This window comes from Miniopterus schreibersii (assembly GCF_964146895.1).
Source record: "Miniopterus schreibersii genome assembly, chromosome: 5".
Classification (NCBI taxonomy): domain Eukaryota; kingdom Metazoa; phylum Chordata; class Mammalia; order Chiroptera; family Miniopteridae; genus Miniopterus; species Miniopterus schreibersii.
Genome location: NC_138106.1, coordinates 46,679,194 through 46,706,649, shown reverse-complemented (window position 1 = coordinate 46,706,649; position 27,456 = coordinate 46,679,194). Strand labels below are relative to the sequence as shown.

The 27,456-nt window shown below is 45.6% G+C and overlaps 1 protein-coding gene across 10 annotated transcripts in view; it reads left to right on the top strand.

Annotated features, from left to right (window-relative positions):
* KALRN (kalirin RhoGEF kinase) overlaps positions 1-27,456 on the top strand; it is a gene marked incomplete at its 3' end in the record, with an annotated part of 571,907 nt that overhangs the window by 435,129 nt on the left and 109,322 nt on the right. For all 10 annotated transcript variants that reach the window (XM_081139141.1, XM_081139136.1, XM_081139139.1 and 7 more), the window contains exon 34: positions 19,683-19,929. In XM_081139141.1, coding sequence (XP_080995267.1) covers positions 19,683-19,929 — 247 coding nt within the window. The remainder of the gene's footprint in view (positions 1-19,682; positions 19,930-27,456) is intronic.

The window sequence follows — 27,456 nt, the reverse complement described above, 5'->3', positions numbered from 1 at the left end:
TCCAGTACTCGCCCTTCTAGTTATTTTCTCCAGTTCTGCCCTGATTCCTCATAGTGAGTGAGGCCTCCCATCGAATCTCACAGACAGTGACCCATGGGTTACATGGAGCTGACTCTCTTCAGCTTCCATACTGGTTTTGACCATCCAGGAGCTTAAAGTTTTAGAAATTTAAAACTGCCCTCATTGGTCTCTCAACCCATGGATATTCTGACATCTTCCTCTGGTACTGCCATTGGGACCGCTCATTGATTCAGTAAGCATTTATTAGGCACTTAATGTGTACCAAACCCTGTAAGAGCCACTGAACAAGCTACGAAAATGAGTTAGATAGAATCCTATAATACCATATAAGAGATTCACTCTGTAAATTATGTAGAATAATGAACGTGCAAGTATATTCTAGGGTAGATTATAAACCCATGTGAGCTTCTTCCAGTTCTATTGTCTGCACTCACTTTGGGCTCAGATAGAGCTAATTGACGAGCTGTGTTAGGTTCAGCGTAGAGAGAAAGGAAACACACCTGGAGGAGAGTGGGCGAGGCAGAAGCTCTGCTCTGGTTCTCAGCACTCACGGGGATCTGCGTCACAGCCCGAGGCTTGGCGACAACGGGCCGTGCGACCTAAAATCTGCTGTAAATATTGCACGTGTGGGTGATCGCAAATTGAGTATGTGAGGGTCACGAGCTTGGGTGATTAGAAATTCCATATCGATGAAAGATCCAGTGTGAATGTGTTTTTGCTGAGTTTTAGATTCCAAAGTGTGCTGTAAAAATAACTATTCCTTAAAAACAAATAGTTCACGCCCAATTCCACATGGGGACTGAGCATGTAAGAAAATAGGCTGGATTGGGGGAAATGGAGTGGGACGCAGAGGTTCACTCAGTCGGGTCAGTATGAGAGAATCTACGAGAAGAGACGCAGACAGTAATCCAACAATGTCTGTACACAAATACTTACGCACAGAAGTGGCCAAGGCCAATAGAAAGAATTTTAAGAGGATGTGAACCCTTTAAATAAATTCCAAAGTCATAATCCAAAAAGGAAGACAAGTGTAGAAAACCAAAAAGAAAATAAGAATAAGGTTGTAGTTCTGGTAACCAAGCAGCTGAGGAGCTACCCCTGAGCCACCTGCCTCCCGCGAATGGGCGTCAGCTTTCACTCCCTCCCCACTGCAAGCAGCTGCTCGGGCTCACCCCACCCTGCTGTAGGCTGGGCTTTGTGACAGGACAGGGACTCAGGGCAGATATGCAGCTGGGTCTCGGATCTGTGCTTTGGACCCTATTTCTGGCACCTCTGCGACCTGGGGAGAATTTTCACAGCCCGTGTGCTGTATCCAGGCTTCCCAATGACCATTAAGGGTGCTAGTGGCATGGTAACAGCCAGGCCTACAGTGGGCGGGTGCGGTCATGGACAGTGGTGGTCACAGGGAGAATTTAGAGGGTTCAGAAACAGCAGTGATGGGGAGAGGGTCCGGTCCCTGTGTATCTGTCTTTGAGTTTCTGGGATGGTAGAATAAGGATGTTATTTGTCTGGGTGTCAAGGGATTCTGTTGCCTGTCGATGGTGACTTTTAATGGGCCTTCACCCAAGCACAGTGTGGAGGTTTTAGATGTGGCTGTGCTGAATTCTGCTAGGTGGTGGTTAAGGCACACATGAGGGTGGAAGGAAGCACTGGGCTGGGGATGGGGCCTGAAACCTCCGTGATGGAGAAGCAGGGTTTAGATTTCATTGGTGTGACACTCGCACCCTGAGAGTGACCCTGTGCATGGCACTCCAGGTGTTGCTCTGGTGTCTCCTAGATTTACCAGGACTTGCATGGGCATCTTGACCCTACGAGGAGCAAGTTGGTGATGAAATCGATTTACACAGTTAAGTTCTTCAAGGCCGGCTGCAAGTTAGCAATGTAAATAGGAGGCTTTGTACTTCCCAGATTCTTCTTGCGTTTTCATTTGTTATTGAGAATACTGACATATTGCTTTATTCTTTGATATTTCTGGGACAATCCAATCAACAGACTTGTTGGAAAGTCGTACATATAGGCTCAAGGCCAGGCCATCAAAAATGATCTAAGTATGCTCTGCCCACCCTGCAGAGCCACACGGTCATGCTTAGAAATGAAATCGGTCATTAAAGAGGGAGGTCCTTGCAGGGCCTGAGTGATTGGTTGGTGTTGAAGAATATAAGTGGTAACAGCCTAACTTAATGGCACAGCGCAGGGTTGCTTCTAGGGCCAGACAGGTGCCTATCCTAGGAGAGGCCATCAACCTGGCATTTCTAGCTTCTGAGGAAGGATTTTTTTCAGAAATTAAAGTGATAGGTAATTAGCCCAATAATTCTGATGGTGTTACAAGGACAATTTCTTAGACTGGCACCACATGCCATTCTCCCATCATGCCCTAGACCTCAGATTTCTGGCTAACTGATTTCTCCTGGATTAAATGTCATAAAAGAATGCAAATACCAGCAGAAGTAGGAGTAGGATGTAGAGGGTTGAGATAGAATAATAGCAATAGTTACCTTGGATACATTCGTGTCCAAGGGTGTCAAGGATTATGCCCAAAGTGATGTGATAATTTGAGTTCTAGAGGGTCCCCTCAAGTGTCAGAGACTATGGGAAAGGCTAATACATCCTCAGAGATCGTAAGGGGGTCATTTGTCCAAAAAACAAGAGAATAGACATTGTTAATAATTAGTGACTCAATATTAGGTATCCATCAACAAATATTTATTGAGTATATACTATGTGTCAGGCACTATGTTAGACAACAACAACAAAAAGACAAGAACTTCTACCCTCATGGAGCTTACATCCTCATGGGAATGTGGACAAGTAAAATATGCCAGATGATGATACATGCCGCAGAGAAAAATATAGCTGCAGTGACAGACACACATGGTATAACGAAATTAGTCTCAAGGCTCACAGAGGTGACGAGGCTGTGAGTGCTGGAGGGTACGCTCCTCTGCTAGGAGCACACACAAGGTTTTAGCAATCTTTATTACTCACCAAAAAACAAGACTTGGGGAGGAGTGATCTTATCTAGGAACAGGCAGGGGCTCTCAGGTAAGATGGTCTCCCCCCAAGCTTCATGTCCCCATTGGAGCCAAGAAGGTGCCCAGGAATGTGCCCTGGAGGTAAAGGGGGACTGCAGACTATTCCCCCAGCCTCCACCAGGAGTCAAAGGGAGCCCTTCTGATACAGTGTTAGCCAGGTTAGAGGAATCTGGGTTTCATTCCGAGTGATGAGGGCCTCATCCATGGTATGATGGAACATCCCTCAAAGTTCACATGGTGAGATTCTTGAAAACAAATCCAGATATGGTCCAAGTATAAAATGAATCTAGGAACCAAGAGTTCAGGGCATGCACTATTCATAAACCTCTGAAAGCTCAAATGGGCATTGCAGATTCTGAGGCATGTGATAAAGTATTTGTCTTGTCCTTAATTGGTTTAAAATATAAACTCCTTTTGGTTACCTCCCTCAGTTCCCAGCAGGCTGCAGTGCCCCTCAAGTCCAACTTGATAAAAAGTCAGCAGCAGCAGAAAGAATAGTTACCAACCATGCCTGGTTGGGGCAAAGCCCAGTCACCAGGCAGAGAGAGGGCAGAGAGAGTCCAGGTTCTTTATCACAAAGAGCTGGGGGCCCCAGGAGACCCAGTGAAGAGGTACAAGAATTCATGTCATAATCTCGCCGCCACGTAATAGATGTGTTCAACCCAGGCTGCAGGAGGTATGTTTAATCACAGTTGTAGCCTAAGTGTAGCTTCCCCATTACCTCTTCCCAAACCCCACTTAGCACCCATTAAACTTAGGCAGCAGACTTGGGAGTTAAGGAAAAATTGGTTGTGTCCTCCCCCCAGCTGCATCAGTACAACCTCAAAAGGCAAGCTTTTGAGATTGAAGCAAAATGAGAGGGGAACTCAAGTACCAGCACACACACCCTTCCTTTCACTGTGTAATTCATCTCATGCTAAGCCTTATCTCTGGAGACATACATTGCAACACTAAGTCCAGAGAGTTGTCTGTCATCGCTATATAGAAAAATTAGTCTCAAATAGTGTTAGTAGCTCCTCCAGAAAAGAGCTGCATGGGACAAGTGCATTCCAGCTCAGGTCTTCGTCCTGGAACCAAGTGGTGTAATGACAAACAAAATCACATTCTCTATGTGGCTGTGAGAAATCAAATGTGGCATTTGGTTATTTTTTATTTTCTTGGATCAGCACATGTACTCGGCAGGGCTGTTCTGACCATACTTGGTATAGGTCAACCATCTTTCGGCCTGTCCTGATAAAAATTTGGTTTTGAGCATGACTCAGACCTTATTTGTAGGATGCAAAAACTTTTGAACTTGCATGTAGGTGTCAGCTGGATGAAGAACTAGGATAGCTCTATAGGATCCACGTCAAATCATACTAGTAATTAGATTTGTCATTGTTACAGAGTAAGTTCCATGAGAGCAGGGATTCTTGTCTGCTTTTTTCACTGCTATATCCCCACTGCCTATAGTAATGCCAGAAACATAGTACATACTGCAAATACAGTTGCACAGTCTGTAGAGCAAGTGCAGTCTCTTTTGTGAGCAGAAATAGAGAGAGAAATATTCTCCAGTTTTAATGCAACCAGACTGGTAGGCAAGTGCCTTCACTGCCCCACTAGGAGTAGGAAAGAGCCCTACAGACAATGTCATATTTAGCAAAAACACAGAGCATGCTGCTTTACTTCCAAATAATGCAAGAGTAGAAGACAGGTTTGGTGCATGATCTGACAGGCAAAGTTAAAATCTGGGATCAAGGGCTAGGATTGATAAATGGGGAAAGCAACTGAAAATTAAGCAAAGCTCCAAGGCTAATATTCAAACAGACAAGTGGATAGTAGATGCCCACGTGCACAGCCAGGTGTGGGAAGCTACTGTGTGGTTTGCACACTAACAATTCAAAGAAGTCTAAGAAATGGTGACTCATCTCTCAACACAGTTTTTATTGTGTTCCCGGCCCGTCTCCCAAAATGAGTTTTTTGAAGTACCACTCAACTTCTGTAAATCATTTCTAATTAAGAATGGCAAACGGGAAGGTTGAAAAATGAAAAGCACCAACCTAATAGAGCACAAGCCCCCCAAAAATGAAACAATTGCTATGAGAAGTCAAATCAGACTCTCATTTGGTTTGCTTCAGTGAGTTGGTTGCAATGAGAGGGACTAAAGTTTGAAAGACAGAGTTATTGAAAATGCACTTCTCCTCTCTGCCCTCATTAAGCATTCCTGAAGCTCCAGGAAATGAAAATGGAAGAATTGATGTATCTGGTGTGAGTCAACCCAAGAGATGGTCACCAATGTGTTCTCATGTCAATTCCTGAGAGCAGGTGAAGCTGGCTTTCAGCTTGATCTTATTGAGCTTTAAGGCTGTTCCAAAAGTACACAAAAGGGATATAAAATGTGGTCCTTAACTAAAAGAATTGTATAGTCCAGTTGGGAGAGAAAAAAAATAAATACTCAAAGAAAATTCACACTATGTTTGGTAGGAATAGCTATTGCATTAGCCTGAGGGGTCCAAAAGCTATAACGACTTCTCCTCCCTCTCTATATCAATCCAATACCAAGGACCAGTCCTAGCATGTAATGGCAGTAATCTTTAGGGTTTTCTTTAAAAAAAACAAAACACTAATAATCATGGTAATGGTAGTAACACAACAATAATAAAATCCAGTAGGTCTGCCCAAATTGCATTCAATTTGTATATGTCTATATTTGTCTTAGAATGGCCCCGTTACATCTCTGTCCCTTTCTTTTCTTTATCTTTCCTACCACTCTATCTGTGTTTCTGGACTCCTACCAGTATCCATGTCTAAGACAATTTCATCCAGAGAAGAGAATGAAAGCAGATGTATCTGTCAGAATAAGCGAGGTTATGCTGTGGTAACAAGCAGCTCTAAAAATATTGGTGGCTTAAAGATTCATTTCCTGCTAATACTACATGTTCATTATGGGTTGGCAGGGGGCTCTGTTCATCACAGGGAATCAGGGACTCAGGCTGATGGACCAGATTCTAAAGCTGCCAATTATCATCTCACATAGAAAGAGAATTTTGAAGGATCTTAACACACAGTTAAATGATCCAGCCTGGAAATGGCTCAATATACATGGCCAGAACTAGTTACATGGCCCTATTCAGCCAGCAGGGGCCAGAAAAATAATTGAGTTGTGTTTCTAGAACTCAGAGAGCCAGAGATAGTTGGTGAACATCAGAATGACTATTAGCAACTAATATTGTTATATTTGCAAATAATTTACATTTCAGCTCTAACTCAGATTTTCACATTTTGGATCTACTCAACTGATGTGTGTGTGTGTGTGTGTGTGTGTGTGTGTGTGTGTGTGTGTGTGTGTGAATTTCAAACAAATACATTGAAGTAACGTTATTCGTGTTTAACTCATTTTTGCTTTATGTTACTCCCACTGCCTAATTTCCAGTAGGCCCTGGCCATAATATTAGACCCTATATGTATCCGGTCAGTGCTAATGTCAATGTCTAGTCAGTATAAATATGAGAGAAGCCATCTTGTTCTTCTTGAAACTTTTTCCAGACTTATGGAACCAATTTTTGAGGGTACAATATCCTGATGAGTCTATAGCAGGGGTGGGGAACCTGTTTTCTGCCAGGGGCCATTCAGATATTTATAACATCATTTGCGGGCCATACAAAATTATCAACTTAAAAATTAGCTATGAAAAAAGCTCCTAGATTTATTGAATTTTGAGTCCCACCTGCAGTTGCCTTGGTAGGGCCAGACCAAATGATTTTGCGGGCCATATATTACCTGCGGGCCAGACATTCCCCACCCCTGGTCTATAGAGACATGTCTTAGGGCTTAATTTTTTACATTGTTTATATGCTAACCTGAAGTTCTCTACTGGCATCTGGCATTGAACTCTACATAGTGGTGCTGCACAGTAGGAATGTGAACTTATTGAATCCCCTATAGCAGAGTCACTGACTAATGTTGTTGAAAGGATGTTTTACTTAATTGCGAGAACACGATCCATGTGCCACTTTGCTCCTGTTACAAGTAGTGCTATATGATTGCATGACTTTGTTCTAGAAATCACAGGTTATTCCATTATTAAGTAGCTTATGGTATCACTGGGAAGCCAGGGCAAGACCTCCTGTAAACCACATTCAAATTGTCTGCAAACACAGGGTGCTGGACAAGCAGACCAGGCAAAAAAATATAGCACTGCAATGGGATGGAAAGAACCCTGGGCTGTAATAAGGAAATTTAGTTTTGGTCTTAATTCTGTTGACCAGGTGTATTAGCTTTGAAAACTATTTTAGTGAAATCATCTATCTTCTCAAAACCTCAGTTTATTCATCTATAAAATTGGAAAGTAATAGGGACTTACCTCTAAATTTTATTCATTCCTAAACATTCTGTTTTTCTATTATTGGTTAATTGAAACCAATTTGAAATATAGGCAAAGAGGGTGTCAGAAATTAACTTATATGCTTTATTGTATTATACATTTATTTACCCATTCCTTAAGAAAATATTTAAACATTACCATGTAATCAGCTGGGTTACATGAGCAGAGAGGAACAAGGAAATTGAGGACATTGGCAAGAGCATTACTGAAATCCAAGCTTCATAAGAGGGAAAATGATGCAGGGAAAATGTCAAATGATTGGGAGAAAGCAAAGGGCTCCATGAACAAGAGGTCCCAATGGGGTTATAAGAAAGTAATTCTTTAACTTTTTGAATGTATAGATGAGTAATTATGAGTGTATGTAAGAGTAATTAAATAAGCAAGTTGGATGAATAATTAGAAAAACAGAGGTACCTGGTGCCTGTCTGCACTAGCCAGACTAGAATATCTCAAATTCTCAGGGCACCGGGTAGAATATTCAGAAGGGTCTTACATTATTAGTGGGAATGATAAGGCCCAGACAAACTAGGCTCTGGTTCTGCCTAACAAGTCCTAAAAGGATCAGACTCTTTCAAAGTAACTTAACTGCATCCAATAAAGGAAAACCCACAATGTCTGGCATCCAATCAAAAATTACCAGGCAGGCAAAAAAAGCAGGAAAATATGATCCAGAATGGGGGGAGAAAATCAATTGAAACCTACGTAGAATTGACACAGATGTTAAAAATCACAGACATAGACATAAAAACAGTTATTTAAGAGTATTCCATACATTCAGAAAGTTAAGTGGAGACATGGAAGACATAAAGAAAAATTCACATTGAGCTTCTAGAGGTGAAGACGGCAATGTCTGGGGTGAAAATACCCAGATGGAATAATAGTAGGTTAGACACTGCAGGAGAAAACATAGGGATCACAGTTCTACTGGATTAGGGTCCCACCCTTATGAGCTCATTTAACCCTAATTTCATCCCTATGTGCCTCATCTCCAAATACAGTCACATTGGGGGTTGGGGCTTCAACATATGAATTTGGCAGGAACAGAGTTCGGTCCATAGCATAAGCCAACAAAGCAGGTAAAATGGAATTGTAAAACTTTCTCAGGCAATACAAAAGAAGACAGAAAAGGAGGGAAAGGGGGAGAGAGAACAGAAGAGAAAAATAGAAAACAAATAGCAAAAAACTAGACGCAAACATAATCATATTTGTAATCACAGTAAGTTTAAATGGTTTAAATATTCCAATTGAAAGTCAGTGATTGGATTTTTAAAAAATTATCAAGCTATATGCTGCCTATAAGAAATAGATTTTACATATGAATATACAAATAGGTTTTTAAAAAGGATATTCCATCCTAACACTGTTCAAAACACATCTTGAGGAGCTACATTAATATCAGCCAAAGTAGATTTCGGAGCAAAGAAGATTGCCAAGGATAAAGATATATATCTCATAATGAAAATCAAAAAGACCTAACAACCCTAAACTTTTATGTATTTGATAGCAAAACTTCAAAACACATGAAGCAAAAACCGATGGAACTGCAGGGAGAAACAGACACTCAGTAATTACAGTTGAAGATTTTAATATTCCTCTTTCAATAACAGGGTAAATAGAAAGTCAATAAGGATGCAGAAGACTTGAATAAATACACCAACCAACTTGACCTCACTGACAGAGAACTCTCCACGTGTCCTTTTCAAGTGCTCACAGAATAATTACCAAGAGAGACCTTATTGTGGGCCATAAGATAAGTCTCGATGCATTTAAAGGGTTTCAAATCACGCAAAGTATGTTCTTTAACCGCAGTGTAAAAGGTTTAGAAAAGGAACGAGCGGGGTTGGGAGTAGTCTCAAAATCCCCACTGAGGTGTTACAAGTGAATTTGTGTTTAGATTTTCTGACAGCAAGAGCAAAAAGGCAAACATGTAAGGTTAAATAACATTTCAGTTCTTGACAAGTACAAGTATATCACGGCGTGTTTTTCTTAAAGTGCATGGCTTGACATTTCAAGATGCGCCTCCTTTCAGCATTGGAATGGTTTTGAGTGACCTTGGTAATGTGGAAACCAAGGACAACAACCTTGAATAGCTGAAGAGTGTGTGTGTGTGTGTGTGTGTGTGTGTGTGTGTGTAACCAGACAGAGAGAGGAGAGAGGAACAGGATTTGTTCCTCTTAGTTGAGCAGTTAAGGAGAAGTGATCGCTGGGTAGTAGTCTTTGGTCAGGGGAATATGTGTGCACGCTGCGGATAAGCTGGCTGACATTTGGAACATGTCTTCAAGCGGTGCTGGATATTCTGGGCACAGTGATGTCAAAGGGAGAGAATTTTCCATAAAGAAACTTTTAGCAAGAGAAACTTAAGTGGGAACTCAGAGATGTTATCTCTGGAGCTAGAGAGAGACAGACTCTTCCCTCCTTTCTTTCCGAAGGGTATGGTAATGTCAGAATACCCACGGTAAATATGGAGATTTAAGCAGAGTACCTTGCGGAATGACAGCCCTGCAGCAGAGCTAAGTGGGGCCCCAAAGCGCTCAGAGTGGCTGGAGCAGCTCACCCAATATATTTGCACTCTGTGTCCTTGGCAGTCTCCACCATGTGACCAGTGAAGGGCAAGCTGTAAATAGAAACACAAAGTTAGAGCTAAGGATGCTTTTACATATTTTTTTCATCTACCCAATGCCCTCATTTATCGATGAGTAAATAGGCCCAGTAAGGGCCAGTGTGTTGCCCAAGATCACCATCCAAGTAAGGGCACACTGATGACTGCCCAGATGCCGCCTCTTGGCCCAGTGCTCCCCACCATCTCTACAGTGTGGTCAGTTGTCCTGAGGGCCCATGGAGTCCACCCTGAGAGCCACAGCCCAGCTCTGTGCCAGCCCTCATGGCTGCGTGTGTCACTCCTAGAGAAAGAGGCAACTGGGGGGGGGGGGGGGGGTAGCCTGTAGCCTGCAGATGGAAAAGAGCCGAGGGAAGCAGTCAGATGGGGATTTCAGGAAATGTCCTAAAATGGTTTAAGAGGGTTTTAGGGGGAAAATCTACTTACCACCGTGTTTCGGGGATATTAAAATGCAGTGCAAACTGCCCTCCTGCATTCAGGCTTTCTGTGCTTGTGGGGTCTGAGCGATTCTCTTTCTAAAGTGCATTGATCCTCTGAGGGCGACAGCCCACAGTCAGAGTTCCAAATCCTCTCCCAACTGAGAGGTGAGGGACTGGAAGCTTGAAAACACTGAATGCTGCTCCATTAGAAATGATGGCATGACAATAATATTATGAAATGAGCAACTTTCCACCAGCCCACCGTCTATCTCATTGAGACGCAGGACCGGATGCACCCTTTGCGCCCCCAACCAGCAGCATGCTTCAGGGCTTAGCACAAAGCAGAATTAGAGGGAAATGCAAGCACCTTGCCCAGAGGTTTAGTGAGATGCTGCATAAAGAAGGGGCTGTGACCACTGGTGTTTTTATAGGAAAACCTAAAGAAAAAAAAAAAGCAAGACAAGACTTCAGTTTTCTAGATTCTTTTCTAGATTCTTTTAAAAGGAAGCGAAGGAGATAAAGGCAAGAGGTCAGAGTTGTCTGATTTTAAAGAATCTGCCTATGGCTAGACCAGGTGTCCTGGTTTTTTGTTTACCTGGGGTTTCACAGACACGCTGTGGTGCTGTGTTGCCGTGTGTGCGGTGAGCGGCTAGTTGAGTGGCTAGCTGTGTGAGGAGCTGAGAATCTTTGCATCACATGTATACAGTTTTAGAGCTAGAATGGACCTGGGTGATTTTTTAGTCCATACTTTTTGTTTTATAGATGAGGAACTGTGGCTTCCTTAGAAAGTTAAAATATCTTGTCCAGCCTCATAGCTACTAGTAACAGAGCTGGAAGTTCTATCTAGGATGGTTCATCTTCGGTCTAGAACTCTTTACATTGTGTCTGTCTGTCCTGGTGCTATGAAGGTCAATTTTTTGGCAGGTACAGGGCTGTTCACAAGTACCGGTTAACAAAATGCAGTCTTTTATGAGGCATTGGTTTATGTCCATCACAAGTGACATTAGAGGTCCATAAGCCTGTTCCTTAATTATATGCCAGCCAAACCCACCCAGCAGAGCCCGTGTGTGTCATAGTTGATCTTTGTGTTACTCTGGGATGATCGTCACTTCTTTTGAACAGTGAGAAACAGTTTCCTAAAAACGGAGCAGTTGGTCGGTTCCTGGTCACAGCTTGTTCTGTGAGGCTGTAGAACTCATGTCCTGTGTCTCAGTGCCATGACATACAGTCTTGGGTGTCACAACTGTTTTCATTGTTTAATTGTCAGAATCCACAGAGGTCATTGTGAATTTTGTTTTAGAAAATCCCTGTGATTCTTGGAGTTTTGTAATCGCACTTTTTTGTGTTTTAAATGTCACATCAGCCAGGCCAGCTGTTGTTCAGTTCACTTAGTTGCAAGGTAAGAGCTCTCTCAGATAGGTCAAGGAAGGGGTAGAGTATTACCAGGGACTGATGAGGGAGATGGAATCTCATAGGAATCTCATGCTAGGAGCCACAGTAGATCTGCACCTTATGGAACTTGGATCTCTAGGATGATCCTGGATACAGGGTGACCCTAGGGACCCCGCTTGCCATTCCAGTTTCAGATCCTCTCCCCAAGTCCCACAGGAAGCACACCTTTCCTTCCCTGTATCACCTCTGCTTGCTTGAGTTTCTGTGCCCTCATGACCTAGGCTTGCCTGTGGCCCATTATGGCCCCTTGACCTTTCTTCCCTTGTAGAAACCTTTACTGCCCTCAGGTAACTGGGTCATTCTCTTGCCACTTCCTGGGTCACATTCTTGATCGATGGAATCTAATTGGCCCCACTCATTTTTGCCCCAGGCCATGTCATTTCTTGCTGGCAACCTTTAGGAAAGCTTTCCATGGGCAGATGCTCACTCTGGCCCAGGGCTCGTGGGTGCAGGACAGAGGGGAGCTGAGTGATGGAGGGTGGTGATGTTGTAGCCCTGCCCTGTCAGCCGCTGTAAGCAGGGCAACCCGTATAGAAGGAGTCGTGGCCATGCCAGGCAATGTCCTTAACCCGCTTAATGTAACACATGGTCAGATCATCAGGGAGGCAGTCAGGAGTAATGGAAAAATAGAATTTAGCAACAAAAAATTTGTGGTTCAGTTCCCAACTCTGGAATTTAATAACTGCCTTACTTTGAGCAAATTACCAAAACTCTCTGACCTCCTATCTGTAAAATAGAGATCTGTGAGGATTAAATGAAATAATATGCATGAAACCTGCTGTCAGCTATGTAGCGCCACTCCCATGCAAAGCATATCACCTCCCCTAAGCCCATCCTAAGCATAAAACCTTCTGTTTGTGGGACTTCTGTGGATTCCTTTCTAAGGTGGCCATCACTTCCAGAATTCAGCTTGTACCTCCAGATTTAGGTGATCACTGCCTTGCTCTCTGAACCTGCAGAAACACCCTAGAGAAATCAGAGTTGTTGCCTTTTACACATAGCTGACCCTAAGTACGTTATTCCTAGAGTGTTTTGTTCAGAGAACATAGGGTGTAGAGCTGGCACCCCTAGAGCCTTCTGGCCCGAACCTCCTTTACTTATAGATGAGGAACTGAGGCTTCGTGAGATTCGTTGATTCCCTCTGTGTCAGTGATAGGACTAGAACAGGAGTCACCTAATCATCTATTGCTGTGTAACAAATTACCCCGAAGCTTAGCGATGTAAAACAACAAATGTTTGTTATCTAACAGTTTCTGTGGGTCAGGAATCTGAGAGTGGCTCAGCTGGGTGGTTCTGGCTCAGGGTTTCTCATGAGGCTGCAGTCAAGGTGTCAGCCAGAGATGCAGCCTCGGGAGGTCTGACCGGGGCCAAGAGACCTGCTTCCAGGATGGCTCCCTCCTGCGGCTGGCTCCTTACCACATGGGCGTCTCCTTAAATGTCCTCCTGACGTGGCACTGACATCCCCCAAAGCCAGGGATCCCATAGAACACAAGGAGGAAGCTGCAGTGCCTTTTATCTCCCAGCTTCAGAAGTCACAGATCATCCATCGCTCCCAGCGTAGCCTGTCTATTGGAAGCAGACCACCGAGTCCAGCCCACGCGCAAGGGGAGGAGAGTTAGGCTCCACCAACAGAAGGGTAGAGCATCAGAGAACTCACGGACATGTTTTTAAACACCACATTTAAGGCCAGAGCGAAGCCTGTGTTTTTGCTCTATGGTCTGGCTGTATTTAAACATATTCAAGGCTACAGTTTCTATGTTACTAACATTCGATTTGCTGCTCATTGACCAATGATTCTGACTCTTTCACTGTAGTGAACAGCAGTTCATTTGCCAGTTTCTCTTTCTGGCATAAGCAGGGGAAAACTCTCTATCGAGGTCTTTTGTGTTCTCCCTCCTTTGCCAGTGAGCCCGAGGTCAACATTAGGCCTGGGAAACCCAGTGGTATCTGTAGCACATAAGACAAGGTAGCTTTATGCCTAGGGAATGAACCGTGGATTTCTTGCTATAATTTCCAGTATCTTTAAGGTGTAAGGTGCCTTTCTTTTCTCAAATCTCATGTGCTGAGATGTTAAAAACCCACCTCGTAGCTGCTAGCGGCAGCTGTGTTGAATGAAGTGTGGGAACCTCACACAGACAGAGGGCTGTTTCTGGAAGCCCAGCAGGTGAGGGACCTCTGCTTCCTGCCCTTTACCAGAAAGAAGCAGCCCCAGGGCTGGGTCCCCAGTGCCTTCTGTCCAGAGGAGAGTGGACACTTTGGTGGGTGATGAGGGCCTGGATTAGCAAGGGAGCTGTCCAAAGACAAGAGAAAGGTTTTTAACAGCCTGGCAGAGCTAAGTGACAGATCAGATATAACGGATGGAGAAAAGAGTCTCAAATGACTGCGGTTTGTCCCAAATGTTTTGGAATTTGAATGGGCAGGTAGTTTATATGGGTTGAAGCACAGAGGAGGGAGCAAACCAGGAGGGGGGAGGAAGAAGACCGATGTACTATGCGATGGAAAGGCAGGCACCCTGGCCCGAGAATGGGGAAAACCAGGCCACAGCACCAACCAGCTTTGTGATCACATCACTTAATCTGCCCCGGTCTCTGCTTTCTCATTTCTGAAATTAGGAATATTATCCAGTGAACATTTGTTGAGCACCTAATATGTGCTAAGCACTATGAAACTGTCTGTCCCATGTTTCCCATGTGGGCTGGCGGTGTGCCCCAGCCAGAGTCGAGTCCAGCCTTCCTTCAAATAACCTTGTTTCCTTTAGTAAATCCTGGCTTTTACTTCCCTCTAGTGGCCACTTAGCACCACCAGAACTGTGCTTTTGCCCGTCTGTTCTGGATTGCGGATCTGAATGGAAAGTTAGGAAGTTAAGGCGGAGCTGAATCATAGACCATGCACCCAGTCGGTCGAGGGCACAAGCAGTAAGAGGCATACAGAGGACACGCTGTGATTGTTGGTAACCAGGTGGGACGATGATGTAAGAAAGATACAGTGTCATGAACCAGTCATGAGACAGGAGGTAGCTGTCATCCCATAGCAAAACCAGCCAGCGGCAGCAGGTAAAAGCAGAAAGCCCTATTAGAACTCACTCAGTAAGGTGAACCTGGACACATAAGGAGTGTGGGGTCACAGATAAAGGCCTGTCTTCACATTGAAGGGACAGGACAAGATCAGGAATACAGGAAAATCTGTAATTCGGTGAAGGCAAAAACTTGATAACCATTAAAGAACACACTCTAAGACTCTGGGAACCCTTGTTGGGCACATGATCTGGATCCTTCCTCTAAAGAGCTAGCATCTCCTCCAACTTCCGCCACCAGGGTGGCACTAGTGCACTTGGAGATGGCCTGGTGGTGGTGGAGCTGAGCTGGCTGGCACAGCAAGAAGGCAGATGCTGCAGGGTCACATGGCTGCTGGATGAGCCGGAGTGAAGTTGTTAGTGACTCTCACAGCCAAAGGAGGTGCCAAAGCTAATAATGTAAACAGCTCCAAGGAGAGACAGCCGTGGCAAGATCCAGGGGAGCAGCTGGGAGAGGCGGTAATGGGAAGAGCAGGTCCCTTTCTGAGGGACCCCATCCCTTGGGGCTGGGCCAGCACCCCACGCTTCTCCTGTTCTCATGCTCAAGGTGCTTGTATGATGTGTGTTTCCCAACAGACTAAGTAAGCTGATAAGGGCAGGTCATCCTGATCGTCTGACCCCTGCCCTGTGCCCATGCCCAGCGCTGTGGCTGGCTGGTGAATAAGCGAGTAAGCGCATGGATGAGATAACTGGGTCCATCAGACCTGGAGCCCTGCCTTTGCAATTAGCTGTTGTGTGACCTGAGCAACGCATTTCACTTCCCTGGGCTTCCCTTCCCTCGTCTATAAAATCAGATGATAGTGTTTACTTTATAGGGTCCATGAGGATCCAACAATGTCTGTGAAGGAGCTTTACAAACTATAAAGGGCCATATGAGTGTGAATTATTTTCTTACTCTGCTTGAAAATGAGATATTAACAAGATGTCCACTCGTATCTCTTTTGGCCTGGAAGATGGTGACTCTGGATGTTTGCTTTCTGAGTCCAAGCATTTGGAATGTGCTTCTTCTGAACATGAACTTGGAGTGCACCCCTAGCCTGCCAGCGGCTGGCTGGCTGCATGCCGAGACAGGCCCCTCACAGGCACTCAGCAGCATACCCCTGAACTCGCCTCTGCCCCCTTCCCAATGCCAGTCCCGCAGACTTGCTGCCTGCACTCGGGTCACCCAGCAGCAGTCAGGCTGGTCGCGTTCTCAGCTCGCCATGGGACCATGGGAAGGCAGGGCCTCTCTCCAGTGCTTGTTGTGCCCAGTTGCTATGTATGAGTGTCTGCCTGGACCTCCATCCTCTCACTGCAGTGTAGACGTGTGTGGTATCCACCCTAATTCGGCAAATGGTCCCAAGAATCCCTTTCCTGCCTGGTAGTTCCTCTAGGGGGCCTGGTGTAGGGAGAGGAGGGATGTTCACATCCACGGCCCTGCAAAGGGAAACTGTAGACTAAATTGTACCCTAAGCTTTTAACCCTGGACATGGGAATATATGGCTGCTTTTCTTTCTTTATTTTCAAATCTGCCAGTTTCCCTCCATATGCACCGTTAGAGATGCTTTGGAGATGGACTTCCGTTCCCTCGACATGCAGTATCAGTGCAGAAAATGCGTCGGGTTTGTGCCAAGTAACATTTACTCTGTGTCAGCCTGTGTGAACTCATGTAACTGTTGCAATAACTCTAAATGGTAGGAATTGCTATTACCTGTTTACAGATAAGGAAACGAACCAGAGAGAGACCATTTAACTCGCTACGGTTATACAGATAGTGGCAATGGAGACAGAATCAAACCTAGCAGTCCGACTCCAGACCCAGTAACCCACAAAATGGGGAATGGTGACTCGCATCTGAATAACCGGGGTTTGATAACATTTTGCGCTTTTGTGAAATCCTCTCTGGTCTTTGGCCGGGCTTCCCCTGAAGCTCAACTTTTCAGTGTTGCACAAACACGGTGGACAATTTGCAGGAATGCCTGGGGGCGGCCCACAGCTTCCCTCTGCCTGGAGCGTTGCTCTTTGTGGTTTTGGTTTCTCCCAGCCGCCTCTCCTCCCTGTGCTGTAGGTGACCTCGGGGTTTTTCGGAGCCCAGGCTGTGGCTAGTGTTGCAGGGAAGAGCCTTCCTGTCCAAGAACAACCAGAACAGCAGTGTAGACAGACTGGGGCAAGCACAGCGGAGCCAGAGAGCCTCCCCCTGGCAGGACAGTTATCTCCAGACTAAGGCTCAGTGTTGCAGAGGCCCAAGTTCATTGCCAGGTTTAATCCTCCTGACCCCATTCCTGTTGACAGTTTGTGCCTAGTCTAGATGGTCGCTGGAGCCTGGGCAGGGAGTACAGAGATAGGAAGCAGACAGAATTCTGTATCAGTCTGCATTTCCCGCCCCCGTTATTGGAGAGCTCTGACCGGCATTTGATAAATTCTTGTTGAATGAACAAATGAATAAACATTAGGTGAAGCCAAATCTGAAACCCTGTAGCTTCCACCCTTGGTGTTAACTGTGCCCAGGAGCACGCCGCTCCACTGGCTGAGTCAAGTCCATCTGCTAAGGAGCTCCGTCCTTCCTCTTCTTTATCTCTCACTGGCTTAAACACACTGAAACATAAATTTCAGGTTTTCAAATGGGACAACGCTGGAAGGATCTCTACTCTGATAAATGAACACTACGTCTTAGCTAGAAGGTTAATAGACGATTAATAGAAAATTCTCTGAGTTAAAAGCCTCAGAACCCCAAGTAGAAAAGTGGGGGAGCTGGCTCGAGAAGATGCTGTGACTCAGATTAGGGCGTTTAGCAGGCCAACAGCGTGACTTCCCTAGCTCAGACCACAGTGACAGAAGTATAGTGTCTGCACTGGGGAGTGAATGCTTGAGTTGGTCCGAGCAGGACACACTGCATCTAAAGGATTGGGTTCAGTTCTGCGTGCCCCCAGTTAGGAGCCACAGTGACACAATGAAGTTCATCCAGAAGAACAGATAAAAATATTGGAAACCACACATTTGAGAGCGATTTGAAGGAACATTTAGGAAAGAGAAGACTTAAGGAATGCTTGACCTAGTGTTCACATATGTGGAGCTCTGTGGAAGAAAGTTGCTTCTGTATTAACCCTAGAGGGCAGACTAAGAACCCTGGATGGAAATTATAAAGACAAAGAAAATGTTAAAACCGCAGCACTGCACCAGGAGGGAACAGCTTCCTAAAGCGGAGAGCTAGGTATCCTTAAAAGGGCCCTGCTGTGCTCCTGGCCGGGTAGCTCAGTTGGTTGGAGCATTGTCCAGATGCACCAAAGTTGTGAGTTCAATCCCAGGTCAGGGCACATACAGGAATCAACCAGCGGGTGCCTGGGTGGGTGGAATGACCGATCAGTGTTTCTCTCTCTCTCCCTGACACTCTCTTTCTAAAATCAATGCCTGAGAAGCTCCCAGGAAGGGTCCCAGGCAGAGGCTCTGCGGGAAAGGCCAGGCTCTCTGCTGGGGTAGCAGGTACTGTGACGGGAGTGAGATGAGGGCTGGTTACAGATCCTGGGGTACAGGTGAGAGGAAACCGAGACACACCTGACTTCGTGCTGAGAGTCTGCTACTCACTCCAGGCTCCCAGCATTTCCCTAGTAGAAACAAGTTTGGTTTTAGAATCTGAAGCAGGATTGCATTGATAGTTTGGAAGTTAAACATCCATTGCAGATAGTTTTAAAATATACAGTAAAAATATGACGTGTCCTCGGAGTTTTGAACAGGGCGTGATAGCTCCCATGGCCTCTGGTGGTGAGGGATGGGCCTGAGGCCGCCCATCAAATGGGAACAGTGTTCATTGAAAGAAGAGCCAACTATTCTCTGATAGAGAGACCCAAAGAGACTCATGCATCTATGTGAGAGAAACACTGTACACGCCCCAACGGGGAATCGAACCCGCAACCTTTTGGTGTAAGGGACAATGGTCCAACCAACTCCCAATGTTCCAAGAGGGAGGCTTGGTGCTTAGCTCTATGGGATGAATCAGTAACTGACGGGTTCTCATGGAGAAAGTGAAAGTCTCAGCGTTTAGCTAGTAGAGGCTTCTCCGATCTCCTAGTCTCTCTACCCAGTTTTATTGGTTCTGCCCCAGGATCAGTGCCGTGGGAATGGCCAGGCCTGGAGGGAAGGCAGGTTGGAGCACTAAGGATGGTCCCTAAGGAAAATGTGACCCCTCTTGAGGGGTGGGGTGGGGAAGGCAGCAGGGGTACAAGGAAGGCAGGCTTCTCTTCCATTAATTCCAAACACCAACCAGAATCAAGGGAGAGCGAGCGACTCAGAAATAGATGCTCAGTAAGAGTCTGAGGGTGGTTGTGGGGCAGGAACGGGGCCTGGGGCAGAGCCCTTGGAAGAAGTAAAGGGATGCATTGGGGGACGGGTACAAAGACACCGTCAGCTGGAAGCTTGGCTGAGAAATAACGAAAAGAGCTCTGACCATACGAGAAGGAATTAGAATCCAAGCCCTGGCTCCGGGCAGGCTCCAGACTGTGGCTGCAGCTGGAACGGCTGAGTGATTCATGGCACCGCTAATTCCTTTTTTTTTTTCCTTGTTTTCTTTCCTGCTCCCAACTCCCTTTCCCATCTTCTGCCTTCTTTCCTGAATCCCATTTTTCCCTCCCCCTCCCTGCACCTTCTCCTCTGCTCTCACACATCCTCTCTCCCCTTGCCTCTGGCCCACCCATCTCCCTCCCTTGTGCTCCCATCCCCCGTCACCTCCAAGCTCTCTGGTGGCTGTGAGCTGACCGTGGTCCTCCAGGACTTCAATGCCGGCCACAGCAGCGAGCTGACCATCCAGGTGGGACAGACGGTGGAGCTGCTGGAGCGGCCCAGCGAACGGCCCGGCTGGTGTCTGGTGCGCACCACGGAACGGAGTCCCCCGCAGGAGGGCCTGGTCCCCAGCAGCGCCCTGTGCATCTCCCACTCCCGAAGCAGCGTGGAGATGGACTGCTTCTTCCCCTTGGTGAAAGGTAGGGACCACGGGGGTGGTGTGGACCAGAACCCTGCTGGGGTTGGGGGGTGGGAGGGTTCTAACTGAGGACCATCATGGCACTAACCTGTTTCATGAACCCGTTTTGACCTTGTGGGATTTCCCTGAGACCTCCTTGTGAAGGGAGTGGGCTGGGAGCTTAAAGAGAGAGAGCTACTGAGTAGCCCTGTGACTTTGGAAAAGTTATTTAAGCTTTCTGAGTCAGTTTCATCTTAAAAATGAAAGTTGCATTGGACCTCTTCGAGCTCTCCCATTGTATCATCACCTTACGTTTAGAAAAGTCCTTTCTACCTATGGCCGAAAGCCAAGGCTCTGCCTGTCTCCACTGACCGGCTCTCCCCCTGCACAGCTCCCTTGGCTCCCTGACACCCTCACCCACCCAAGTGCTCATGCTGACACAGACGCACCGAGCAAACCCAGGGTGGAGTCCCTGCCAGGACCTGAGGCACTCATTTATGTGCCTTTGATGGATAAATTATTGGAGCCTCGGCTTCTGTTTTGTGTAGTTCTGTGTTCCCTCCACAGGCTTGTCTATTCACTTCCTCACACCAGGGAGAAAGTGATTCTCCAGGGTGGGGATGTCTCTGGATCAGCAGCCTCAGCACCCCCTGGGAACTTGTTAGAAATGCAGATTCCCAGGCCCCGCTCCAGACTTCCTGGGTCAGAAACGCTGGGGTGGAGCCCAGTGGTCTGTGTTTTAACAAGCCCCCCTCCCCCCCCCAGGCTCTGATACATCAAAAGTCAGGGTTGGTAGGGGCCTTGAAGTCACTCATTTTACACTGAGGAAACTGAGGCCTGGAGAGACTTAGTTCTGAGCTTTTGGTAACTAGTCAGGTAATCTGCATCAGGGGTGCCTTATATGCAGACCCGTGCTAGGTATTCATGGGATAGGAAGAGGGCAGGGACCTGGTTCTGTCGGGAATCAGGGACGAGGGTTACCATGGAGACCTGCTGCAGGCTTCCTAGTAGACACTACAGGCTAACAAGGTTTAAATGCTCCGGTTTCTGGAATTCCGTCGGGTCCATCCCCAAAGCCTGACTTCCTCCTTGCGTCCACCAGATGGCGAGAGCAGGCGGCATTATTAGCACTGCCCTGCCTTTCATCCCGCTCCCTGGGAACTAAAACCTACTTCTCCCTCCGCAGGCCCACACTCCTGTGCTACGCTCCCCTCCCCCAGTTCATCCCTCACCCTTTTCTCTGAGGACTAAGGAGGGGCTGTGTCAGGAAGTTGTGTGGAACCTGGAACTGCCCATGTAGCTCCTCAGTCCTTTGAAGTAGCCTTAGAGAAACTCATGGTACAGTGAAGGGAAAATCAGGGAAACGGGAATATGGTTCTGTTTGAGGTTTAAACAAGCAGGAAACTGGGACACAAAGAGATTGGAATTGTGAAAGTGAGGTGAGACAATATATTCAAAACACTTAGAACAGTGCCCGGCACTAATATATTTAGCTGTCATAAGTTATAGTTATTATGTCATTTGTCATAGATTACTCAGCAAAATAACTAAAAATCCCACAAGTCCCATCTAGAGACCCCATCTCCAGAGATAAAGCCAAGCACAGCAGTTTGCTGGGAAAGGCTAGTTTGTCAGAGAGGTCCAGTGCGGGTGGGTCCATCTGGAAGGACTTAGTTCAGGAGAAGACCTGACACTGCTTTTTTAAAAGTAATTTTTTATTTTCCAGTTACAGTTGATGTACACGATTCCATTAGTTTCCATGTATAATATACTGATTAGACATTTATATAACTTGCAGAGTGATCACCCCGATAAGTCTAGTACCCATCTGACACCATACATAGTTATTACAATGTTATTGACTGTATTCCCTATGCTGTACTTCTCATCCCTGTGACTGTTTTTAATAACTGGAAATTTGCACATCTTAATCCCGTCCCCTTTTTCACCCATTCCCCAAACCCCCCTTTCATCTGGCTACCATCAGTTTGTTCTCTGTATCTATGAGTTTATTTCTGTTTTGTTTCTTTATTTTACTTTTTAGATTCCACATATAAGTGAAATCATATGGTTCTTATCTTTCTCTGTCTGACTTATTTCACTTAGCATAATACCCTCTGGGTCCATTTATGTTGTTGCAAGTGGCAAGATTTTACTCTGTTTAGGGCTGAGTAATATTTCATTGTATACATGTGCCACATCTTCTTTGCCCACTCATCTATTGATGAGCACTTAGGTTGCTTCCATATCTTGGCTATTGTAAATAATGCCACAGTGGACATAGGGATGCATTTGTCTTTTTGAATTAGTGTTTTGAGTTTCTTCAGATAAATACCTAGAAGTGGAATTGCTGGGTCCTTCTTTGTCTCTTGTTATAGTCTTTGTTTTAAAGTCTATTTTGCCTGGTATAAACTTTGCTGCCCCAGCTTTTTCTTTTTAATTTTCGTTTGCATAATATTTCTTCCATCCCTTTACTTTTAGTTTCTGTGTGTGTCTTTCAATTTGAAGTGAATCTCTTGTAGACAGCATATATATGGATCTTGTTTTCTTATCCATTCAGCCACCCTATGTATTTTGATTGGAACATTTAATCCATTTACATTTAAAGTAATTATTGATAGATATGTACTCTTTGCCCCTTTATTATTCTTATTTTTTGTTTCTCCTCCTCTCCTAATACTATCATTTCTTGTAGTATTAGTTTGATGGTGGTGAACTCCTTTCACTTTCTCTTGCTTGGGAAGTTTTTTATCTATCCTTTGATTTGAAATGATAGCCATGCTGGGTAGAGTAATCTTGGTTATAGGTCTTTGCTTTTTATCACTTTGAATATTTCATGCCAACACCCTCCAGCCTACAAAGTGTCTGTTGAGAAATCTGCCAGAATTTTTATGGGAGCTCCCTTGTAGGTAACTTACTGTTTTTTTCTTCATGCTTTTAAGATTATCTCTTTGTCTTTAACGTTTGGCATTTTAATCATGATGTGTCTTGGTGTGAGCCTCTTTGAGTGCATTTTGTTTGAGACTCTGCAACTCCTGGACTTGCATATCTATTTCTTTCACCAGATTGGGAAAGTTTTCCTTCATTATTTTTTCAAATAGGTTTTCAATCCTTTGCTCTCTCTCTTCTCCTTTTAGTATCTCTATGGTATGAATGTTGATATGCCTGATGTTTTAAATTTTTAATTTTTTCTGTTCTGATTGGGTATTTTCTGCTACCTTGTCTCTCAGTTTGCTGATTCAGTCTTCTGCTTCATCTTATCTTCTGTTGATTACCTCTTATGTATTTTTTAATTTTAGTTATTGTAGTCTTCATTTATGACTGTTTCATTTTTATGTTTTCTGTCTCCGTTTTTGTTTACTGTTTGTTAAGTTTTCAGTGAGATCATCTACTCTCCCCCTAAGTTCACTGAGCATCCTTTTAACCAGTGTTTTAAAATCTGCATCTGATACATTGCTTATCTCCATTTTGTTTAGTTCTTTTTCTGGAGTTTTGTTCTGTTCTTTCATTTGGGACATGTTTCTGTGTCTCCTCATTTGGCTGCTTCCCTGTGTTTGTTTCTATGTATTAGGTAGAGCTGCTATTCTCCAGGCTTGGTAGAGTGGCCTTATGTAGTAGATGTCCTATGGGGCTCAGTGGCACAGTTTCTCTGGTCACCTGAATTGTGTGCTCCAGGTGTGTCTCTTGTATGTGTTGTGTATGCCCTCCTATTGTAGTTGAGCCTAGATTGCTATTGGCACATCAATGGGAGAGATTGACCCTCAGGCTGATGGGCTATGAGGCGTGATTGTAACTATAGCGGAGGAGTTGCTGTGCAGGGACTGACCCCACAGAGCAGGATTCACTTTAGCTGGGCTCCGGTGCCTGCTGAGTCCACCCTTTGAGTGTGACCTGACACTTCCTGACCTAGGTCCAGTCTCCCTCGCCTATGGCTGAGTAAAATGTTCATCCCTTCCCTACCCCCAGCCCAGGTGGGGCCCCCTCTGTATGCAGCTTGGAAGGAGCAAACCCAAGGGGAAGAAGGAGAGAGCAGTCAGAGTGGGTCTGTGATCCAGAGACAGGAGGTGGACACATTCTGGATAAAAACTCTAGGGAGAAGGGAGTTAGTGGTGAGTTAACTGAAAATAGGAGCTGAAGAGGAAGGATGGAAAATAGAGGCTTGAGGGAAAGCAAGGAAGGAGGCTGTCATAGAACTTTCTAGCTAACTCTGCCAGCCACAATGGCTTCTTAAAGGCTGCACCCTCTACCTCCACTCCTTGCAGTGCAGTCCATTTCCTTGGATCCTTTTGTTTGCAAGTTGGTTCCTTTCTCTACAAGCATAGACCAATTAGGCTTGACCTTCAAGTGGGAACCTGTGAGCTCTCACTGCCCTGTCACCTGTGTAGGCTCAGAATATGCAGGTGCTTGCCTTCCAGCAGTCAGGACTTAAGTCCTAGTCTCCATGGAGCATCTCTGAGGGCCCTAATAGGTCTGATATATGTATTCATGTACCTGTCCCAGCTTGGAAAACCCCCTCCCTCTCTATCCAGGGCCTGCCCAGAGGGTAGGTTTGGAAATTCAATAAACTGTCCCTTCTTCCATTTCAGCCAGCTAACTTCTGGCCAGCTGGCCTTCTCTGAGCAGCAGTTTGTCTCCAGTGGGCACTTCACCTTATAAGTTATGCACAACTGGATTGAGAATGAAGCGTTCTTCTGGGGGTTGTGGGATAAGAGAGGGCTGCCTCATCCATGTCACTGGAAGTCCAAATCTATTTATTTTTCAATTCTTGGGGGGGAACTAGTCCTCTTCATCTCTGTGGAGAGCACTGCAGAGAGTCAGCGCTCCTATGGGCTGTGAGGAGCAGGGCAGTGTCTGTGGGATGTACTAAGTGTCACATGAGTCTTCAGGTGTGGCTGTCAGCAGCAGAAATGGAGGCAGAACCACAGAGTGCTAGCACCGAGGAGGAACCTGGGAAAACTGCCAGGTGTGACCCTGGCTGCACAGAAGCACCTGGAAGCTTTTACCAATTGACAGCACTCAGGCCCTGCCTAGAACTACTGGAACCAGAATCCCCAGGGTGGGGCCTGAGGGTTAGTGTTTTTTTAAATGTTCCTTAAAAGAATCTAAGGTACAGGGTTGAGAAGCACTGTACCAGCCTAGTTTCCTGTCTTTCAGGGGAACTTTTGGGCACAGGTGACTTCCCCAAAGCTGCAGGGAGAGTTGGTGGTAGAGCTGGAGTAGAACTAGGGTCCACACCCCCACTCTTCCTGCTGGGACAGGCGCTAGGGCCCTTCTCTGGTCTTTCCCTCCTGTGCCTTCTTGGGATGCAGTGGTTGGTCGTTTCCTTCTGATATATCCATGGCAGGACTGAGGATGAGGCTGTGTGACAAAGTGGGGTGCCTGCCTTTCCTATTACATTACTGCTACCCTGACATTGAAAGGCTTTTCATTGGGGCTGGGTCCTCTGGGATCTAATCCCCTTGTCTTCCTAACTCCCTCTCACATTCTCAGGTCTAAGTGGTAGAGAGCAGTGCTTCCCGGGGACAGACTTTGTAGTGGTGGTTTTCAACTCGATACCTCTTAGAAACACCTGGAGGAGACTTTTCAAAATACTGACGCCTCACACACCACCCCAGACCAATTAATTCAGAGCCACGCCTGGGCATCAGTATATTTTAAGTTCCTTGGTAATTTTGATGTTCCCTGAGGGTTGAGTTACTGCTTTATGGGTTTGGTGCCCCCAGAGTGTCAGGCTTAGGAAACATACTTAAAGGTACACTGGGAAGGTGAGTATGCAGGTTATATAAAGAACTCATACAACTCAACAACAACAAACTTTGTTTAAAAAACAGGCAGAGACATTTGAATGGACATTTCTCCAAAGAAGATGTATAAATGGCCAATGTACACATGAAAAGGTGCTCAACATTACTATTCATTAGGGAAATGCAAATCAAGCCACAGCGAGATACCACTTCATACCCATTAGGATGGCTATTGTTAAGCGCACACACACACCCAGAGAAAATAACAGGTGTTGGTGAGGATATAGAAAATCGGAACCCTTGTGCACTGCTGGTGGGAAAGTAAAATAGTGAATTGCTGTGGAAAATGGTATAGGCTTCCTGAAAAATTTTCAAAAGAATTATCATATGATATAGAGATCTCTCTTCTATGTATATACCCAAAAGCATGGAAAGCAGGGACTTTAAGAGGTATTTGTATACCCATGTCCATAGAGCATTATTCACAAGAGTCAAAGGGTGGAAGCAACCCAAGTGTCCATCAGCCAGTGCATGGATGAGCAAATGTGGTATTTACACACAGCGGAATATTATTCAGCCTTAAAGGGATATCTGACACCTGCTACGACATGGATGAACTTTGCTGTTAACATGTTAACAGTGAAAGAAGCCAGACACAAAAGGGCAGAACAGTGTGAGTCCACTTGTATGAAGTAACTACAGCGGTCAAATGCACAGACGGAAAGCAGCATGGTGGCTGCCAGGGGCTGGGGGCGGGATGGGAGTCAGTGTTTAATGGGTACAGAGTTTCAGTTCTGCAAGATGAAGGAATTTCTGGAGATGGATGATTGGTGATGGTTGCACAACAGTGCAAATATACTTAATACCCCTGAACTGTATATACTTACAAATGGTAAAAACACTGGGTATGTCTGCCCCAGGCTCCAAAAACAGTTTAGGTTCTTCTTCACCTAGCTCTGGAGGACACCTGTGTTCCTTTGCTTCTCCTGTACGGTTTCTTCCCTGGCTCCAGTGAGTGCCTAGAGAAGCTATCAGCTTCTAACACCACTTTGTTAGCCAAACCTAAACCAGGGCCAGGTAAACTCTGGAAGCAGATTTCCTGGAGGAGAGGGGCAGTGGCCGTGGGGGCCCTGACTTCATGGAGAGTCCTCTCCCTTGGAGTCTCCTGATTATTTTTGCTGTTGTCACCTAGCTGGCCTCAGGAACAGCTAGCCCATGTAGTGATGGTGTAGAACAATGGAGAAAACTTGGGCTATGGAGCATATATCACCAACAGCTGAAGATGTTGAGCAACTCTATGATACTGTCAACTTATGTTAAGTTTGTAGTCAACTCATAAAAATACCAACATTTATTGAGCTTACTATGGGCCAGGTTCTGGGTTATTGCTCTAATACCAATAACAGTAATGTTTTCCTCATGTTACAGACAAGGAAACTGAGTCTTGGAAAGATAAGAGAACTTGCCCAAAGTCACATAACTTAAAAGTGGTGAACCTAGCTGTATGACCTCCCAAGGCTGAAGGCATTGGCGACAGGTACTTGAGTTGATCACCCTTGCATCTGATTAGGCTCCCCTGTATTTGGTCAGGCTCGCTGGGTGAGGCTTCAGAGAGCCCTCTCACTCTCCCTCCCACCTCTGGCCTCATGGGCTCCATCTCCCAGAGGCAGTAGCAACAACCAGACAGGTTTTGTCCTGTGGGAGTTTTGCTCACTATAAAGACCCTGGTGTCTCCAGCCAGAGCAGAACAACTCTGAGCAGCACTCTGGACAGCAGGCAAAACTGGGTCCAGCTCTGATAGGGAC